The 17,540-nt window shown below is 38.1% G+C and overlaps 1 protein-coding gene across 1 annotated transcript in view; it reads right to left on the bottom strand.

Annotated features, from left to right (window-relative positions):
* itga1 (integrin, alpha 1) overlaps window positions 1-9,821 on the bottom strand; it is a 44,271-nt gene extending 34,450 nt beyond the window's left edge. The window contains exon 1 of the mRNA XM_055052632.1: window positions 9,603-9,821. Coding sequence (XP_054908607.1) covers window positions 9,603-9,651 — 49 coding nt within the window. The 5' untranslated portion in view covers window positions 9,652-9,821. The remainder of the gene's footprint in view (window positions 1-9,602) is intronic.
* Window positions 9,822-17,540: the final 7,719 nt, after the last annotated feature.

The raw sequence follows: 17,540 nt of genomic DNA, 5'->3' as shown, positions 1-17,540 counted from the left end.
AAATGTTGCATTTTAGAACCTTTAACCTAAATCAAATCTGACAGAAAGTGCTCTTCTTTGGGGCTAACAAGTGTGGGATGTTTTATTTTATTTTGTACTAGATGTCTGCTTTGATTTCTGTCAGATCAATCGAATCATCTCTCTGTTATACACCAGCTGTAATGTTAACCTTGAGAACTTTGTTTAATAGGAAGAAATGTGAAGTAATTACATTAAAGTGATGAGAATGTTTTATATATATACAGCAAATGTGTTTTAGAAAAATTAATCTCTTCCTTATAAGTTAAAAATCAGCAGAAGCAATTTTTTAATCTTTTTAGATAAAGGTACAGAAAAGTTTCATAGTCATTACTTTTTATAAAGAAATGACCGGGTCGAAATAGAAAATTGAAATGAAAAATTGTCTAAATATAAATGTTTAAAAAAATTTTCATTTGCACTTCTTCTTTCAGTCACCTTATATTTTACCAGTGTTATGTCATAAAGATGTGTCCTGTTTTAGCTTTGAAAGGCCTGAATTAAATAATGCTAGCATTTAATGCTATTTCATATTTTATAGTTTCAAAAACTATTGTGGACAAGTTAATGATAAGAACGGTAGCACAGTGTGAGCTGCTAGAAGAAAAAGAAAGCCAGAATGGGAGATTTCTAAATATTTTTGTACAAACTTGACATGATTAATGGCAGAGAAAATCAAAAGATAAGGTTTCTTATCTTTTGATTAAGGTGACAAGCAGGAATGAGCACATTTGCTTTCGGAAGGCCATGACTGACTTAAGGTTTTATGTTTTTAAATATTAATGAAAGGCTTCTCATTAGCATTAGAATCCAAACTAATTATTCCATATCTTGAATTTCTTTGCCCAATATTTATGTCCAAATAAAACCACATTAAGAAAAAACAATTTCAGCATTTGTAGTACGTTTTTTAAAACCCTGTTCAGATTAACATTCAACAATAACAATGCAATTGCAAAAAAACCTTTATGGATAACTTCAGTCATGTATTGACATAATGCAAGTCAGTCATGCTTTTAGAATATGCAGCTGGATTTTAGTATCAAAAAGGTGTGACATGCAACTCAGCAGAATTTATCATAGAAATATGCACAAACCAATCAGCATTACTCTAAAGTTAGACATTTGTATATAAAAAAAAAAAAAAAAACATTTAAAATGTTTTGAAGGAGACCATCAGAACCAGCGTAGTGTGGGCCTCTTATTGGATGAGTTAGTGTGAAGGCAGTACTCCCAGCAGACGCCGAATTCCCCCAGTACAATGCCAGATTGATGGATAGCTCCGGACCACTGCTGGCATGGGAGTGAAAAATGAAGGGCGGAGGGCGAAACAGGCCTGGCGCACAGATGCAGAGCTGATCTGGCTGCAGAAAGTCTCGCAAGCACATATATCTAGGATCTAAGGCTATCAACACCTAGCAGGTACTGAGAATCCCCATGGGAATAAAGTATGTGTGCAAAGTCTGTGGAAAAAAGGAACACACCACTTGTGTGTTTATTCTGGCAAAAAGGGATAAAGTCCTAGTTTGGACATGCAAGAAAAAACTGAAAAGGAAATCACTTCAGACATGAACCCTGTTGAACAAAAAAAAAAAGAAAAAAACTCCCACAACACTCCTGACAATTAGCATCAATGCTGGGAAACAAGAAGAGTTTATCTACAGACTGAAACACTCATTCTTCGTAAATGTATGTACCAATACTTGTGGGTGAAAATTTTGACCAATCCCCAAGGAAGGAGCTGCAGAGATCAGAAAACCTCCCACGCACTCTTTTGGCTTTAAACAGAAGCAGTTGTGTGGTGCTTTTCCTCTTTAATTTCTTCATGTCCACAGTTTTAACACTAACAATAAAGAAATCTCCTCCCACTACAAAATTCTTCATAATGGACCTCCTCTGTGGCTCGCCATCGTCTCGCCCACAGTAGCAATTTTCCCGACCTAGAACCCTCTGTTCTCCCTTTGCCTCAGTGTGTCTCCTGCCCCCCACTCTCCTGCACCCTGCATACCTCCGCTTTGCTCCTGATTCCTAATAACAACAACTGTGCAGTGGCAAAGGTCTTGTGACTGAGGAATAACTCAGTGCTAACACTTTGTATGGTGGCACGACTGGACAGATAGGCACAAACTCCTGGAAATAACAGATTCCCTCTGCTGCTTGGATTCTGAAAGTCGTAACGCAGTTTCTTTCATCCTACAATTGAATGTTTTGAGGATTTTTTTTTGAGGATGTGCCAATGTGGGAACAATTAAGCCAGTGCTCACAGGGGTGAAGAGGATGCTCCTGAACTTGTTGAATTTGTAACACCCGGAGGAGACGTGATGACTGGAAGCTGAAGCGTGAAAACACACACAAGGCCTACTGTGTTCAGTGTGTGTTGGCGTGTACGTACACGTGTCCGGCTTGGCCCCATTTGCAGGTCAGGACCTTTGCAAGATGAGACAAGAGTGTCTCATCTTGTGATGATGCAACTGTGCATCATCACAGGTGTTTTTCTCATGTATTCCAGATATCCAGTTTTTCTCATGTATTCCAGATATCAGTCAGTTTAATCATCAGTGGGGGGATTGTTGGTTTGTGTTGGGATTTAAAGGCTGCTTTTGGGAAGCTCAGCCTTTAAAAAAATATTAAATTTAAGAGAACCTAAACACAATCAAATACCTTCTCACTCTCTTGGTATCATCAAATGCAAAACAATTGAATGTGACATATCAGGCTTTAAAGAATATAACTGAGAAAAATTATGTATCTTTCTGCTAAAACTGGCCTCTGCAGATGGATTCACATCGAAACCTGAAACATGACAGAAAATAAAAAGTCTATTTCAATGAAGGCTTTATGTCTAAGAACTTCACCAAAATGTCATGTGATCCTCACTGCAACCATATTGACAAATACTTTCTGAAGGAACTTCACTCTGTGAGAAAGTAGATCCCCCTGAGGGTGATCAATGGTTGTGGTTATATACTTAAGAGCTGTATTGGAGCGACAGATCAGACGGTAATCAGTCCCGTTTGTGCCTTCCATGAGCCAAATGGTTGCAATAGCTTTTCTCCCTTAAAAGATAACCATCAGTTGGAAACAGCTTTTGGTATTTACTCGGGTTATCTCAGTCTGATATAAAAATTTATCTGAAACTGTGAAGTGTGACAAAACGCAAGAACAGAAGAAATCTCTACGGAAGGAAGCAGACTATTTTTAGCTAAGAACAAACAAGATAAAGTGAGGATCCTGACGAGATCATAAAATCAGGTGAAAAAACACAAAGGACACATCAAATGTTCATCCTATTGATCATGTGCACATAATGACAGTTTTTGAAAGAGAGAACAGAAACAAACAAAGTTTAATGTTTTATTTATCTTCAGGTCCAGATTTATTTATTTAATATTTATTCATAACTTTTATCTGCAACACAATAAAAAGCGTAACGAGTTTCATCCTTTTCAGGAATGCAAGACGGCTGAAGTTTAGGCAGTTGATGCAAATCTATCAACAGGTCACACAGAGATGAACAGGACAAACAAACTTGCATGATAAAACTCAAAAACTGGATAAGAAAAAGAAGAAATATGTCTGCAGGAGGAAGAAACAAGAGTTGTTTTTTTTAAAAAAAAGAGGTGACAGTTTTTTTCTGTATATAGTTACCAATAATAAATTGGTTTGACACCAATAGATGGGCGGTAACAGTAGAAATCAGATCACTACTGACTACTCCAGTCTGGTACACTATTTCTGACTTTGTACGTTGAGATTATGTTCAACTAGCAAAGTGAAGGAATCGTCACGTTTCCTCAAACAAGAGGCAGCCGTTCAGTGATGGAAATAAATACTGAGAAGCGGCTTAGCGGTTTAACCACATAACTCTGACACATCCCTCCAACTTCCTGTCCCTATTTCCTTTATGCTGTGTACATTCGAACAAACCCATCAAAGATTGACTTTAAAACCATAATAACCCAACTCTCTATTTTGTCTCGTGATAAATAATGTTAACTTTTGATTAGTACCTGTAAAACAATTATTAAAGCACCTCATGTGTCAGACTCAACTTACTGTTAGGATCACTTAACACAGGTGGTTTTATGCACACCACATGCTGCGCAGACCGCAGGGTCGGTAACATCGTCACAGATGCACCTTCGTAGCCCTCTTTCAAGCAGCTTAGTGTGAAACTGAGTCATGTGGGTGGGCTTTGTGGGTTTTGAAGTCTTTGGGGGTAAATTGGTTTGAATCTTCCTAAGACTAACAGTGCATCAAGTAGATATATGCTCCTCTGTTTATGCACGCAGGGCAACAGTACACCAAATGATCCCTTTTCCAACATCGTTCAACTCTATGTGCACCCATGCTCCACAATCAGCTCATTATCAGAAGGGTTTTCATGTGACTCTGCCCTGATAAGCATCACTTAGAACAACTCAAAACATGGACTGGCCTTTGAAAAGAAAGAAAACATGCAAATTGTTTTATTCTTTGGGTACATTTTATATCAAAATAAATTATTCTGCAACTTTTGCCTGAGTTTTAAGGATGAAAAGGCTATTTCTTTTCAACAAACATTTAGAACTTGCGCTTTGTAACCTACGAATGAATGAAACATGTTTAATTTCATAAACATCTAGGCTTCATAGGGAGAATAGTTGAGATAGTTTTAAACATTTAGATATACATACATAGCTATTTATTTCTTCACAGCAACTGTATTACCAAAATATTGGTGACTGTGGTTGCTTCATCTACGACTTGTGGTCGTGGTGCAGAGAGTAGAGAAGTTGTTACAAAGTTGTCAATCACCAATCATAAGAGTAAACGAATCCATTTCTGTGAAAAGTTTACTCCCCTTCCAAATAGGAAGTCACAATAAGACAGCAGTGTGAGGGGGAGAAATGTCTGCAAGGTCTGCAGAGAACTTTCTCTTGGCAAAGATTTCACCAAAGATAGTTTTGTTTTGTTTTTTTCAAACCCACACAAGATTTCTTCACTCTGGTTGTTAGTTGGTTTTGCTGTCAGACAAAAGAACACCTGTCTGTCAAAAAAGACAGATGTGATCATATAATTTATGCCTTTACATGCTGCATGGATTAATTATAGCACACCTGCCACAGACTCCTCAAGTAATTCATCAGAAGCCAGGATAAGAAGTTGTAAAATATATATCAGTCACATTTTCTGAATGTCAAGAGTTGAAAGAAAATTATTTCTGAAAAAAAAGCAAAGAGAAGCTCTCTGCCAGCAAAAAAAAAAAAAAAAAAAATGCTCTAATCGGATGAACTGCAGGGTCAAACACACAAAATGTCATAAGTGCTGAACACACCACCTCCTCCATAAAACAATACACTCAACAAAAGAGTGACACCATTACACTTTGGGGATTCTTTTCTTCACCAGGGACAGGAAGGAAGCTGCTTTGACTTGTGCATGATGAAACGGTTCAGTCAAAGTCCAGACTAAAATCCAAAAGAAATTGATGTTCACAGACATTCTCCAACAAATCTGAAACATCCAGCCATAAAGACGTAAGAGTAGCAAAAGTTTCTGCTATGGCGTTCTGACCCAAGGGCAGGGCTGAATATGAATGGAAGGCACACTTTTCTGAGTTTAGGGTTAGGGTTAGTAATCCCCTCGCTTTTTTATTGCCTACTTTGTATGAAGTCTAACACACACAATCTCACTGGAATACACTAAAATATGTAGTTATAAAGTAAAGAAAAAAAATTAAAAGTGATTGAATACTTTCCCGAGGCAGTGTATAAAACTGTTCAGACTTAATGCTTTTTTTCAGAAGTTACCTATGACATGTGCATCCGCTGTCTGTTGAATTACTCACTGATAACCAGCTGAATGCTTCCTGTCCTCCGAGGCCCAGAGAATGCAGACATAAGACAAGCTTCAGATTTGAATTAACCCTGTATTAAACAGGCACATGAGCAAGAAAACAAAACAAAAAAAAAACAAAAGTGGTAGTTTGAGCTTTTAAAGATTTTAATAAATGCCATTGAGCATTTCTTTTAAAGAGGATGAATTAAATAACCTGGAAGAGTTGGGTAAGTTGACACTGCATGACCTAATTATTCATTCTTCCAGAGAATCTCTGTCTGCTGATGCCAACAGACAGATTAGTGCAGAGCGCTGCAACCCGGGCGGAGAGCTGACTCAAATGAAAGATACGGTCACCGCAAAAAGGAGGGAGGCGGGTGAATAAAAAGACATTCTGCTAATGACTGAGATGGCTGGGTTCGCCAAACGTCTCGCCAAGTTCATAAATCTAATCTAAAGCTTTAAATGTCTGGAGAACTCTGTCTCTGGACCGCGCGGCTTTCAGTGAAATGACCGTCCTCTCTGACCCTCTGCTGCAGCAGTCCTGCACTATTGGGATATATATGTGGAAAAGACAAATTCCCAGATTCAAGATGTGAGAAACTGTGAGCGGGGGGAGCATTCCAGTCCTCAGGAGAATTTTGTGTTTTCTAAATTTGGATGAGCTCAACTAACCCTCACTTTTTATCTCCATGTTTGAACCAAACAAGCTGTGACAGAAGCAAAAGTTTAACATCTGGCAAGCTAAACTGGGAAACACCTTTTATAATCTTTTTTTCCTACAGGTGTAGAAGCACAATCTAGTCCTAAACATTAAATTGGACTATGTATTTCTATATATTTGTTCATCAGCTTAAAGTCTCTTTTGAAAATCATTTTTGAAAACAGACATTATACACATTGTACTTTTCATAAAGCCCACAGTTCTGTATTAAAACATCTATTTTTCTTCTCTGTATGGTCTTCAAAGCATCCTTTGGCTGTTTCTTTCACCCCAAAGACAAAAGCAACCCATTATGTGTAATCTTTGTGATAAAGTCAGTTTACTGAAATAGATTCAACTTTCACACAGTCAGGTCACACACACACACACACACACACACACACACACACACACACACACACACACACACACACACACACACACACACACACACACACACACACACACACACACGCACACACACACACACAAGTATTTTTACCATGTTAAAGCAAATTTTAAACTATAAACAGTTCATGACTCTGGCTTCTGATGTATGAAAACAATACAGTTCACAAAAAAAGAAATAAAAAATGAGGCTCCATCTACCCTTTGTTAGATTAAACCGAGTGGATCAGGTGTGAAAGTCAAGCACAACATCTACCCAAACATAGAAATGAGTCTGCTGAGCACAGCTGCATCAAGCAACCAGCAGCAGTCTGAATACCAGAACATCCCATATGCATCCGGGAAGTTAAGTGTGAACTGAATTGTGTTCACTGTGCATCGAGTGCACCAAGCTCTAGCTTGTTAGAGCTTCTGAAATTATTAATAGCATGAAATGTGAAAAGCAGAAATAAGTCTGTCGCAACGTGCACTCATGCAACGAGTCTCATAAGTCATATATTTATATGAAAATACTTCACTTAATTAAATGGGAGTGCATATACCAACCATGGAGTCAGATGTTCATTGCAGATTCATTTTCAATGGGGTTGCATCAAGCAATTTTAAAAGCTTGAAGTTAGTCTGCTTTTTCCTTTAGGAAGTAAGTTTTAATGTGCACTTATGAACAATGTTTCCTTGAAAAAACTCCATTGTTTCAGACATCTAAACCAAACCATCCTCAGAGGGGAAAAAAAATGCCGGTTTGAATGTTGAGATAAAAAAAAAATAAATAAATAAAAAAACAGGAACCACCGAGGTTCAAAGATGGCTTGACCCCCAGTCATTCTCCGAAACGAAGCTATTTTGAAGGAAACAACATATACTTAGAGTGTGCCAATAAGGAAAGAAGCACCTCCACCACAAATTAATAACAGCCATCACTGAGACTTGCCGATACTCATGACAAGCCTAACATTTTCTACAGGAAGGTTCATGTTCAGAAGTGACAACAGTTGAGCTTTTTGGCCATAGTGACAAGGAGAAGATTTGAAGGTGTCAACCAGAAAAACCCTACACCAACTGTAAAGCACGATGGTGGCAGCATCATGCCTGTTACAACATTCAAAGGAGATTTTTTTTTCCAAACAGGTTGTTTCTATTTAAGCGCTGCATGTATGATTTTGACTCTTTTTCGACCAGGAAAAAGAGACAACCACACCACTCCAGAAAAAAAAAAACCAAAAAACCGCTTCAAATCAATTATTAAAGACTCAAATCCATTTTATGTTCTTGTTGACAATCATAGTCAACCTAACAAAAATTAAAAGTACAATTCTTTCTATTAATGTGATAAAAAAGCAAACTTTTCCAACAAGATTAGAAAAGCATGGCTTGAGAAATAAGAAGCACAACTCGAGTGAAAAAGTATCAGTGTACCATCCTCCCATCTGAAACATGACTGAAAATTTTACATAATTCAACAATGGTCTCCAAATTTCACCCCTACAGATAAAAAAAAAGAAGAAAGGAACTGGTTTGTTCATCTACTCAAGAAAAGTGTTTGTTTTAAATAACGTCAAAAACATTAGAGAAGTAATTCAATTCATTCACAGATTAATTCAAGAGTATATTAAAAAAAGGTGGCAGGTGTGGCTGTCTAATTAACATCAGTCTGAACGTGAAACTAATGGTTCACTATGTGATCTCAAACTGATTCCTTCACAGTCACAGACACACGCTTCTATCCATTTATTCCTAACTCAATTCTCTAATGACCATCACAAGCCAGTATCACATGAAAGCAAAGGAATCTGAGAATTAAAGAGACAGTCCTTATTCGCTTTGCTGCTCTCTCTTTTCTCTCCTCTCAAAACACAAACTCTATGTTCAGTTTTAAATACTTGAAAATGATCTAGAGCTTTTAGAACTGCTGCAGCTTTAAGACTGAGCCCGAGAAAGCTTTAAAGACGACCAAGTCAGGTTATGGTCAAATGTTGATGGAGAATTTTTAAATGTTATTTTAAAAGCCTCCAGTGACTTGATTGATTGCCATTACTCCAATGATGGTGGCCTGTGCTGTCATATAAACTAACATTTACCCTGAGCACTATGCAGTAACTTGGCTCGATGTCTTCCACCTCATTTTCAGTGCTTTGCTCTTTACATTTTGGAATATTAAAATCACAAACCTTATTGTATTGTAGCTAGTGGTGCATAACAGTGATTGCTTGGCGTTGATGAGGTTGTTTGCTCACCAATGTTTTCTGCCAAACTTCTGGATTTTCACAGACTAAATTCCACAAATGCTTCATTTACTTTAAAAAGGAGACTTCTGAAGGCACTGGCTTTTATTTATGTTTTTTTTTTCTTTAATAGTAACGTAAATCCAACTGAAAACGTATTAAAATGTGTGTCTGTATTAATCTAACAAGGAAAATGTGAAAGACACTCAAAGTTGCGGTGAGTGAGGCAGAGCTGCTGTCAGAATGACCTCGCTTGGACAGACGCGCATTTCTCCTGTGCTCTCGAGCGCGCGCAACGAGAACACTACAGGAGACGAAGCTGCACGCGCACAGACGCACGGTTAGCCGCGTGCCATCTTCTCCACCTGTCACATCAATTCGTGCGCCAATCAGCCAAAACGCGCCGCCGCTCTCTTTCTGTCTTTACTCACCAACCACTGCCGCTGCTGTCAGGGTGGAAATCTGACCGAGCCGCAGCATCCTGGCGCGCCACGCGGGTCCTGTTCAACCTCCTTTTCTTTCACCAAAGATCCCCCAAGAAGCGACAATTGGTAAGCCGCTAACAGGAGCCCATGGGTCCCTGCTGAGGCTGACAGAAGATGCTGCCTCTTTTGTACGCGTCCGCCGCTCGGCTCAGCGGGAAATACGCGTCCGCTCGGCTCAGCTGGAAATAGGAGAGGGAGGGAAGGGAAGGGCGGGGACTTCAGAGTTGTAAGTTCTCTGACCCACAGGCGCATCTGACTTTGGTTTCTCTGCCCCCCCGAGAAGAAAGGGGGGAGAAAAATACATCAGCTGCACAATTAAATCTTAAGACAAAACCACAGTTTATCTGCAGAGCAGACCGAACTGAAAGTAATAGAAGTTTGAAAGCAACGTGGGCGTCTCCAAACGCAGCCATTGGTGCCTCGCAATGTGGCTAAGTCAAAGTATTTCAATTGGAAGGGGGGAACATGCATTTATGATTGGCGAATCATAGGGGGAAAGTGAAAATCTTATGAGGAAACATAGAAAGGACAGCTTTTCTTCAATGTGTTTTCTAATAAAAATGAGTAAAATTACCCTGTGGCGTGCCTTTCACCCATCCAGGGAAGTTTTGCCCACTGGGATACAGGCTCACTCACCAAATCTGTGTTGCTGTTGAGAGTTGAGGTCACCCAATTGTAATATATCAGAATCAGCTCTGAAAACTCAGCATTTTAACTGGTGGCTGTTGAAAGATATTTGGTATCACTCATTTGCAGCATAACTCAATTTACCCTGTAGACTGTACAATGTAAACAGAGGAAGCTTGTCGTGATTACCTGTTTTAAAATTGTCCACACTAATCAAGACTCAAAGAAACATGGCGCCTTTTTTTCTTGACGCGCAGCACTGCTCTGACATTCTGCTGAATAGAAAATCTTGCACTGGATTTCAGCACCACCTGGTTTATCTCGAGCGCTACGCGAGTTTGATTCTACATAGCTGCAGCACACCTATAATAATATATTTTTCAGTCACCTATTTGGAGCGTGATCCTAATGATTTAAGTTCAGAGCCTTGCAGAAGAACCTCAAAGTATTTTATTGGTGTTTTAAGAAAACAGATGAACGCATTGTGAAGTTACGAGGACTGTGGAGAAATTAAATCAGCTGCAGCTCAGGTGGGAGCTAACAGCAGAACAACCTGCAGCCACAGATTCTGGCTTTTATGGCAAGAAGAAGAAGTTTGGTTAACCTGAAGTAATTTAATGAACACATCACTATGGGTTATATCAGGAGTACCGGTGAAGATCCTTTTACTGCACCTGGGAGTTGATACTTGATTGATTATCGTTGATTTATGTGTAGTGTTACACTAATGCAAAACAAAACAACAACAAAAAAGAGTTTTTCCAAACATTTCCATGAATCGACACTCAGACTGGAGCTCTGTCGTATTTTCATAACCTTATGATGTGATGTTTGCTCCTCATCTTGGCTTTGTTCAACCACTGCAACTCCCAATCAACGGCCAACCATTTGAGAATAAATTTGCACCAAATATGCTGTTAAGGGTGTTTTAAGCGTGCACACTTAATGCAAGAGTCACACACACTGGCACATTTATCAATAGCCATCTTCATTTCGAATTGGTTATAGTCCTTTGATGAGAATGACTAATTATATAATATTCTGTGCTATAACTATTTGTCCTTTTTAAAAACATCTGCTTTCATTAATATATTCAAATCTAAACAATAAACATCACATAAGGATATATTAAAGTATTCTAGTAGCACATACGGATATGCGTTTATTTCTTGTTTTGAATAAAAACAAAGCATATTTTGAATATTTTTGTTCAAAATTTTGTGACAAACACCACAGCATTGAAATGTCCTCACTCGTGGCTATCATACAGAGAGAATCTCAAAATAGCCCATGCATAGCTCTCAAGCACACAGCGTATACTCATTCACACCTTGTCTCTCCTTTATGAATATCAACAAAGTCACCAATCTCCATGTCAGTGTCTAAATATTAGGATCTGTTTAAACACAAAGAACATGCAACGTGGAAAGACAAAAAATAACAATTCCCCATCTACACAATGTAAAGCTTTATTTACAGAAAAGCAAAACAGATGGATATGTAAAAAATGACACATCAGGTGTACATATCAAGCACAGCATGTGCTCATTTTTAGTGTAAACAAAGAAGCACATCTGCTCGAGACGGGACCTCAGGAACACCCAACAAATGAGACAGTTTACAGGAATCTTTCCTGTCTTCAGCCCCCACAGACATCCCTGAGTGAGACGCAGGAAGACTCTGATTAGCTTATTGCACAACATAGGCCATCCCCACACATTCACCCACCCTTTCCTCATCCTCTTCCACGACTCAGCTTACTGGTTTGATTTACCCTTCTGGTAACAAAGCGTAGAAACCGTCTTAATCGTAATCGATCTTTTCATTTTGAACACCTACACAGTATCCGCCTCCCCTTGCTGCCCTGCCTTTCATTTTTGACGCGCTGCGGGCCTCTTATTAGCACTGTGAGTCTATGCTAATGTGTTTTTCATCTCCCTATCTCTTTAACTTCCTCTATGCACTGAGACAGGAAGAGAGCATTAAGACTGAACTGATACAGGGCTCCAAAGTTTTGTCTTTCAATTTCAGCTCTGAATTCTTTCAACAGAAAAGATTCAAAGATGATTATAAAGTGCCATCATGCCTCAAACAGCCTCTTTTCTAACTTCTACTTTGCTGTGCAAAAAACTACACTTCTCAATGAAGTGAATCGCTATTAGTGAAGAGAATTGGTCTGCTTTACTCACAACATTACATCACTGATGCTAAACAAACTTCTTGCAGTGGCAGTGCTTCTGTTTTAGTAGAAGCCCATATACAGAGATGATCTGAGGAATCTGTAATGTATACAGGAGGACAGGGTTAGTGACAGCTCACAGTAAATATATGCTATGTTTGGTATTCACTGTTATTGTTGCAGAACGGATAGCTCGGAAAATTAAAGCATGTTTAGCTGCTTATCTTCACACATTTTTCCCCTTAGTGGAGAACCTTAGTAGCTGTTGACAAACAAAGTTGTGGAATAACAGATTTCCTTCCAAAAGCATTTAAGTTTTTTAAAGTTTTGCACAATTTGTCATAGAATAACCAAGAATTGGAATATATTTTTAGGGGTTTAAGCAATCGACCCAGACAAAGAAGTGCAAAAATAAAGCTGCTTTGTTTTCCAATTTGAAAATAAAAAAATATATCCTAGTTATAAATATTGCTCCTTTGTTACTATTTTTATCTAATATGAAATCCAGTGCCTTAAAAAGTTCTCTAAGTTGATGGCAGCTTCATGCTGTGGGGTTCCTGTTCTTCAGCAGAAAATTAAATGGAGAATTCAGGGGAGAAGTTGAAAAATGTAAGTTCACAGAAGCTAAACCATCCAGTCTAGCTGAGCTTGAATTTTGTGTAGAGACAAATTTCTTGTTTTATTTAAAAATCCTGAAGTTGAATGATTCCAGTTTGCAATATGCTGTCAGTTGCATTCATTTAAATAAGAGTGTCTTCACTTATACTCACAATGGCTTATGAGGAATTTCTGCAGATTTTCTGCCAGCTGAGAAATAAACCACATACAGTAAACAAAAATGCTGGAAAGCAGTTTGAAAATCCAACAGCTGCTAGTTTTTGGAGAGAAACTTTCACTATATAAGGACATGTTGGTTGTGTGCAGCTGCAGAGACTGAATGTACAAGTGGCTTTTATTTCTATATGGTTAATCTTTAACAATTACTAATTGCACTTAAAGAGAGCTGCAAGACGAGCTTCTCTTGCTGCAGTAATGTAGAGATCCCTTTGTTGAAAGCACAACTGGCTCCATATAGTAGTGACTTTGCAATACCACCGAAGGATGAACTCCAGGGAAAGAAGTAAGTCTGGTGGCGGCTCAGAGTGACAGAAAGCAGATCCATCCGTTCTGATAAGTTTGATGAGAACAACTTTTGACTTCCTTCAAATCTCTGACACTAACCAGACGGAAATGAACAAATGGAAATTGTGTTGTGCCTAAATGTTTGTTCCTCTTTTGTGTTCACTGTCTGGCCTTTTTTTTTTTTTTAACTTTCTTGGAGAGGAAATAATTCCTCAGTCATTTTGAAACACAGCTCTGTGCAGAAGAGTTTATTTCCTTCTTTTATTTTTACACAATGTAACATTCTAATCATAAATGTGAAAGTGTTTTAAGAAGACTTTATGTCTAAACACAGTCATGCATGTGTAGAATGAAAAGGATACATGGTTGACTGAATGTTTCACAAAACAAATCCAGAGAAGCATGGGATTAGTTCTCTGCCATCGACCATTTCAACAAGCTGCAAGCTTTTAGGATTCAGATTCAATTAAAAAATGCTTCTCAGTTGTATTTGGGTCTGGACGGGCCATTCCAACAAGAATGTTATCCTATTAACCTCTGGCTATATATTTTGGGTTGTCCTGCTTGAAGGTGAAGGTTCACTCCAGTCGAGTATTTTGCAGCATTTATGTGTTTTATGTCACTGCCCAGTAGCTTTATTATGGCCAAAATTGTTCAGTTTCCACGTTCCTACTTGAGAAAACCATCTCCAGAGTATGATGCTCCCATTAGGACGATGAGTTCAAGGTGTACTCTTAAATTTTCTCCCGCATGTGGTATTTTATGTGTAAGACAAAATGTACAAATAAAATGTGTACTTTTGTTGTTTTGTCTAATTGAAACAACTTCTTCCATATGTTTATATGTTCATCCTCCAGAGTAGTATTCCATTTTTTTTCTCTTTTCCATATAATATAATTTTAACTAGCTGCATACACACTGAGATTAAATTAGGCATGGTTACTTTTTACTGTCTGTATGATCCTGAAGGCATTCAGTCACATGTAATTTAATTTAGGGGTTAGACTGGAGGGAGGGACGCTTCATAAACATTTAGCTTTGATATTTTTATTTGTACAAATACACTTGACTTTTTATGCAGTTGTCAACACTATTTGATGCAGCAAAAAGGCTCCAAATTTGAGTTCCAGCTACGAACGATCATGTTCTCGTCTTGCTCGCATCGTCTTTGCGTCCAACTGATGCTCTGACACCCAAATAGGATCGTACGAGTGTCTTCAAAGTGACCCAGGTTTCACCCTTTGGATGAAGGAAAACAATAGTCTGACATGTGAGGGCATCAATTAGAGATCCATTCCATCTTCTCTCCTTGCATGTTAGACGGGACTTGGAGCTTTACTTCACACAGGGCCAACACAAGGTCAGGAACCTCTGACTCCGTCAACAACAGGGAGGTTTCAGTTACACCCCAACAACTGATCCTCTGTCACAGACACAGTGGGGTCGCTTCCAGCCGCTACAGTGACGCTTAATTTCATCACTGTCAAATATTCACAATATCTTGTAGGTTTGGACACATGCAACATAAAAGAACAGTAACAATGATAGGCATAAAATAATATTGGCATCTGAATCTAATGTGAATAAAACTAAAATGCGATTGTGATGAGCAAGTATGGTAGTAATTGTTAAAATAATCTCATAAACCGGTATATCTTTTAACCACTGCACATTTTTATTTTATTTTATTTTAACAAAGTTGCACCGTCAGTCTTTGAGCCAACAAAAATTAATTGTGTAACATTATTGAACAGCATGATGGGAAGCAATGGCTTAGTCAGCCTCCATGCTGACAATTATCTACTAAAACATTCATGCAGTAAAAACCCACTCCAAGTTGATAGCTTGTTGTGTTTGGCTGGTCTATTCAGTTCTGATCAGTTTATTCATAGAGCCGCAATTCAAAATACAAACAAACGGGTCAAATTCATTCCATTTTATATTACTTTGTGATCATACACTCAGATTGAGTTCTATATACAGTACAGTATTGAGTAAAATCTAGCTGATCCTATTATGACAATTACTTAAAAAGTTATCCATTAAAGGAAAACCAGCCAACAAGATTGAGTTTGTACCAAGCATGTGGCGACACTGGAGAGGAACCGCTTCCTTTGAACAAGAGGAAGAGGCTCGCTGTGACCTGCAGTCTTCTAGGAATGGACTGAGGTTGAAAAGGCAGAAAGTAGATAGAAAAAATGCACTGGCTCACTCCCTCTGGGAGAATAAAAACAAAGAGTACACAAAGTTAATTGCAGCAGGTAGCCTGGTCACCCTGGAGAGAAATATGGCAGAAGATATGGGAGATGGACCAAAGAGTGTCTGATATCTAAGAGAAAAACAAAATCAATTAAAACTAATAATGTCAGCAATGGCTTAATCAACAAAAAGGAGCTAACCACAAAACTAATAAAGGAAAGAATAATAAAGAGAGAACAAACAAGCAATGTTTCCACAAATTACCTCAAGCCACACTAAGACAGTAAACTCCTTTTCTATCAATTTTATAATATAGTCAGTCCCAAAAATAGTCACATTTTATGCAAATTTAGATTTAAAGCATTAGTTTAATTTTACCAACAGGTTTGTTCTGTCTAGGAGTTACATTCATAACACTTTTCTTGAGTTCAGACTCAGCAAAGAATCTGTGGAGATGCCGGAGTTAAAGATTAGGGTGATGGCAAGGAGGCCTTCCGATTTCAAAGACTTGGAGCTCTTCATTTCATAAAAATGAAAATGAAGAGAAACATGCTTGGCAATTACAGAAAGGGTTTAACTGCTGTAATGCCTATAACTTTCTTCCCATTCATTACTGAGAAGAGTAAACTAAAAAGAATGCGAATGAACATAGATAGTATTTTTATTATTATTTCAAAGTACCCCTCTTACATTGTCTTATCTGTTGCCAATGCCCCTGAGTGAGTCATTGGATAACCCCAATTGTACTAAAATTCAGTTGCCTACAAAAATTATTTTCATGAATTTAGTCTTCAAACTAAGGCTGAAGGGTACAGTTATATGCAAAAAAAAAAAAATAATAAAAATCAATAAAACAACAAATGCACTTCAAGATTGCATAGATTTACCTTTCAAACAAAAAGTAACTTGCTTCTTTTTTTTTTTTGCAGATTGTCAAGAAATGCAATGATTATACATTGAAATGGCTGCTTCTGGTGTGTTAGATCATCCCTTATATCCAGAAACAAAAATGAGAAGTGAGAAAATATTGGAGAATGAAGCAACAATGGTGGCTTGCACATACTTGTTTCCTCTGAATTTTGTTAACGCTTGCTCACAATGTCCTTTTGGAATCTAAGTGAACTCGTGCTACATTTTTTAAAAAAAATATTATGTTGAATAGTCTGTTTTTGTTCACAAAGGCTTACATATTCTGTAGACTTGGATACTGTAAGTCTTACATGGATATAAAGCTTTGACATTATGTCAAATGTCATTGTTGTAGAATTAGAATGAAAAGTTAAAACCCATCAAGTTTCTGTTTTGTCTGTGTGTCCGTGGAACGAAAACAGGAATCGGATTTCTATCATAGTTTGTCCCCAGACCTTGTTGTCACTCTGTAGGAAATTTGGTGGGGCTTCACTGGATTGTTTTCAGATTGCTGAGAACCATAACAGAACTGCTGTGCCTCTCTGCAAGCAGTTCAACAAGGACAATGCAGCACCATGCATTGTGAGGATCTTTGGTTGAGCAATAACCTGATTGTGAGGACGTTTTGTTGATCATGTCTTCTGCTCATGTATGTACTCTGTAATTTAGCTTTCACGTCATGACATATCACAGTTCTATTTCTATGTCCATTATTTAAAACTCCTGTGGAAATCTAGATCTCATTTTTCAAGAAGGACCTGGGCAGAAATCTGCAACAGCCTTGATAACCATGCACCAGAACGTGCCACACAATTCAGTTTAGTGCTGCATCAATCCTCAACAAATGC

The sequence above is a fragment of the Poeciliopsis prolifica genome, unplaced genomic scaffold (genome assembly GCF_027474105.1).
Source record: "Poeciliopsis prolifica strain line A6 unplaced genomic scaffold, Auburn_PproV2 SCAFFOLD035, whole genome shotgun sequence".
Taxonomy (NCBI): domain Eukaryota; kingdom Metazoa; phylum Chordata; class Actinopteri; order Cyprinodontiformes; family Poeciliidae; genus Poeciliopsis; species Poeciliopsis prolifica.
This window is presented reverse-complemented; position numbering and strand designations above follow the sequence as displayed.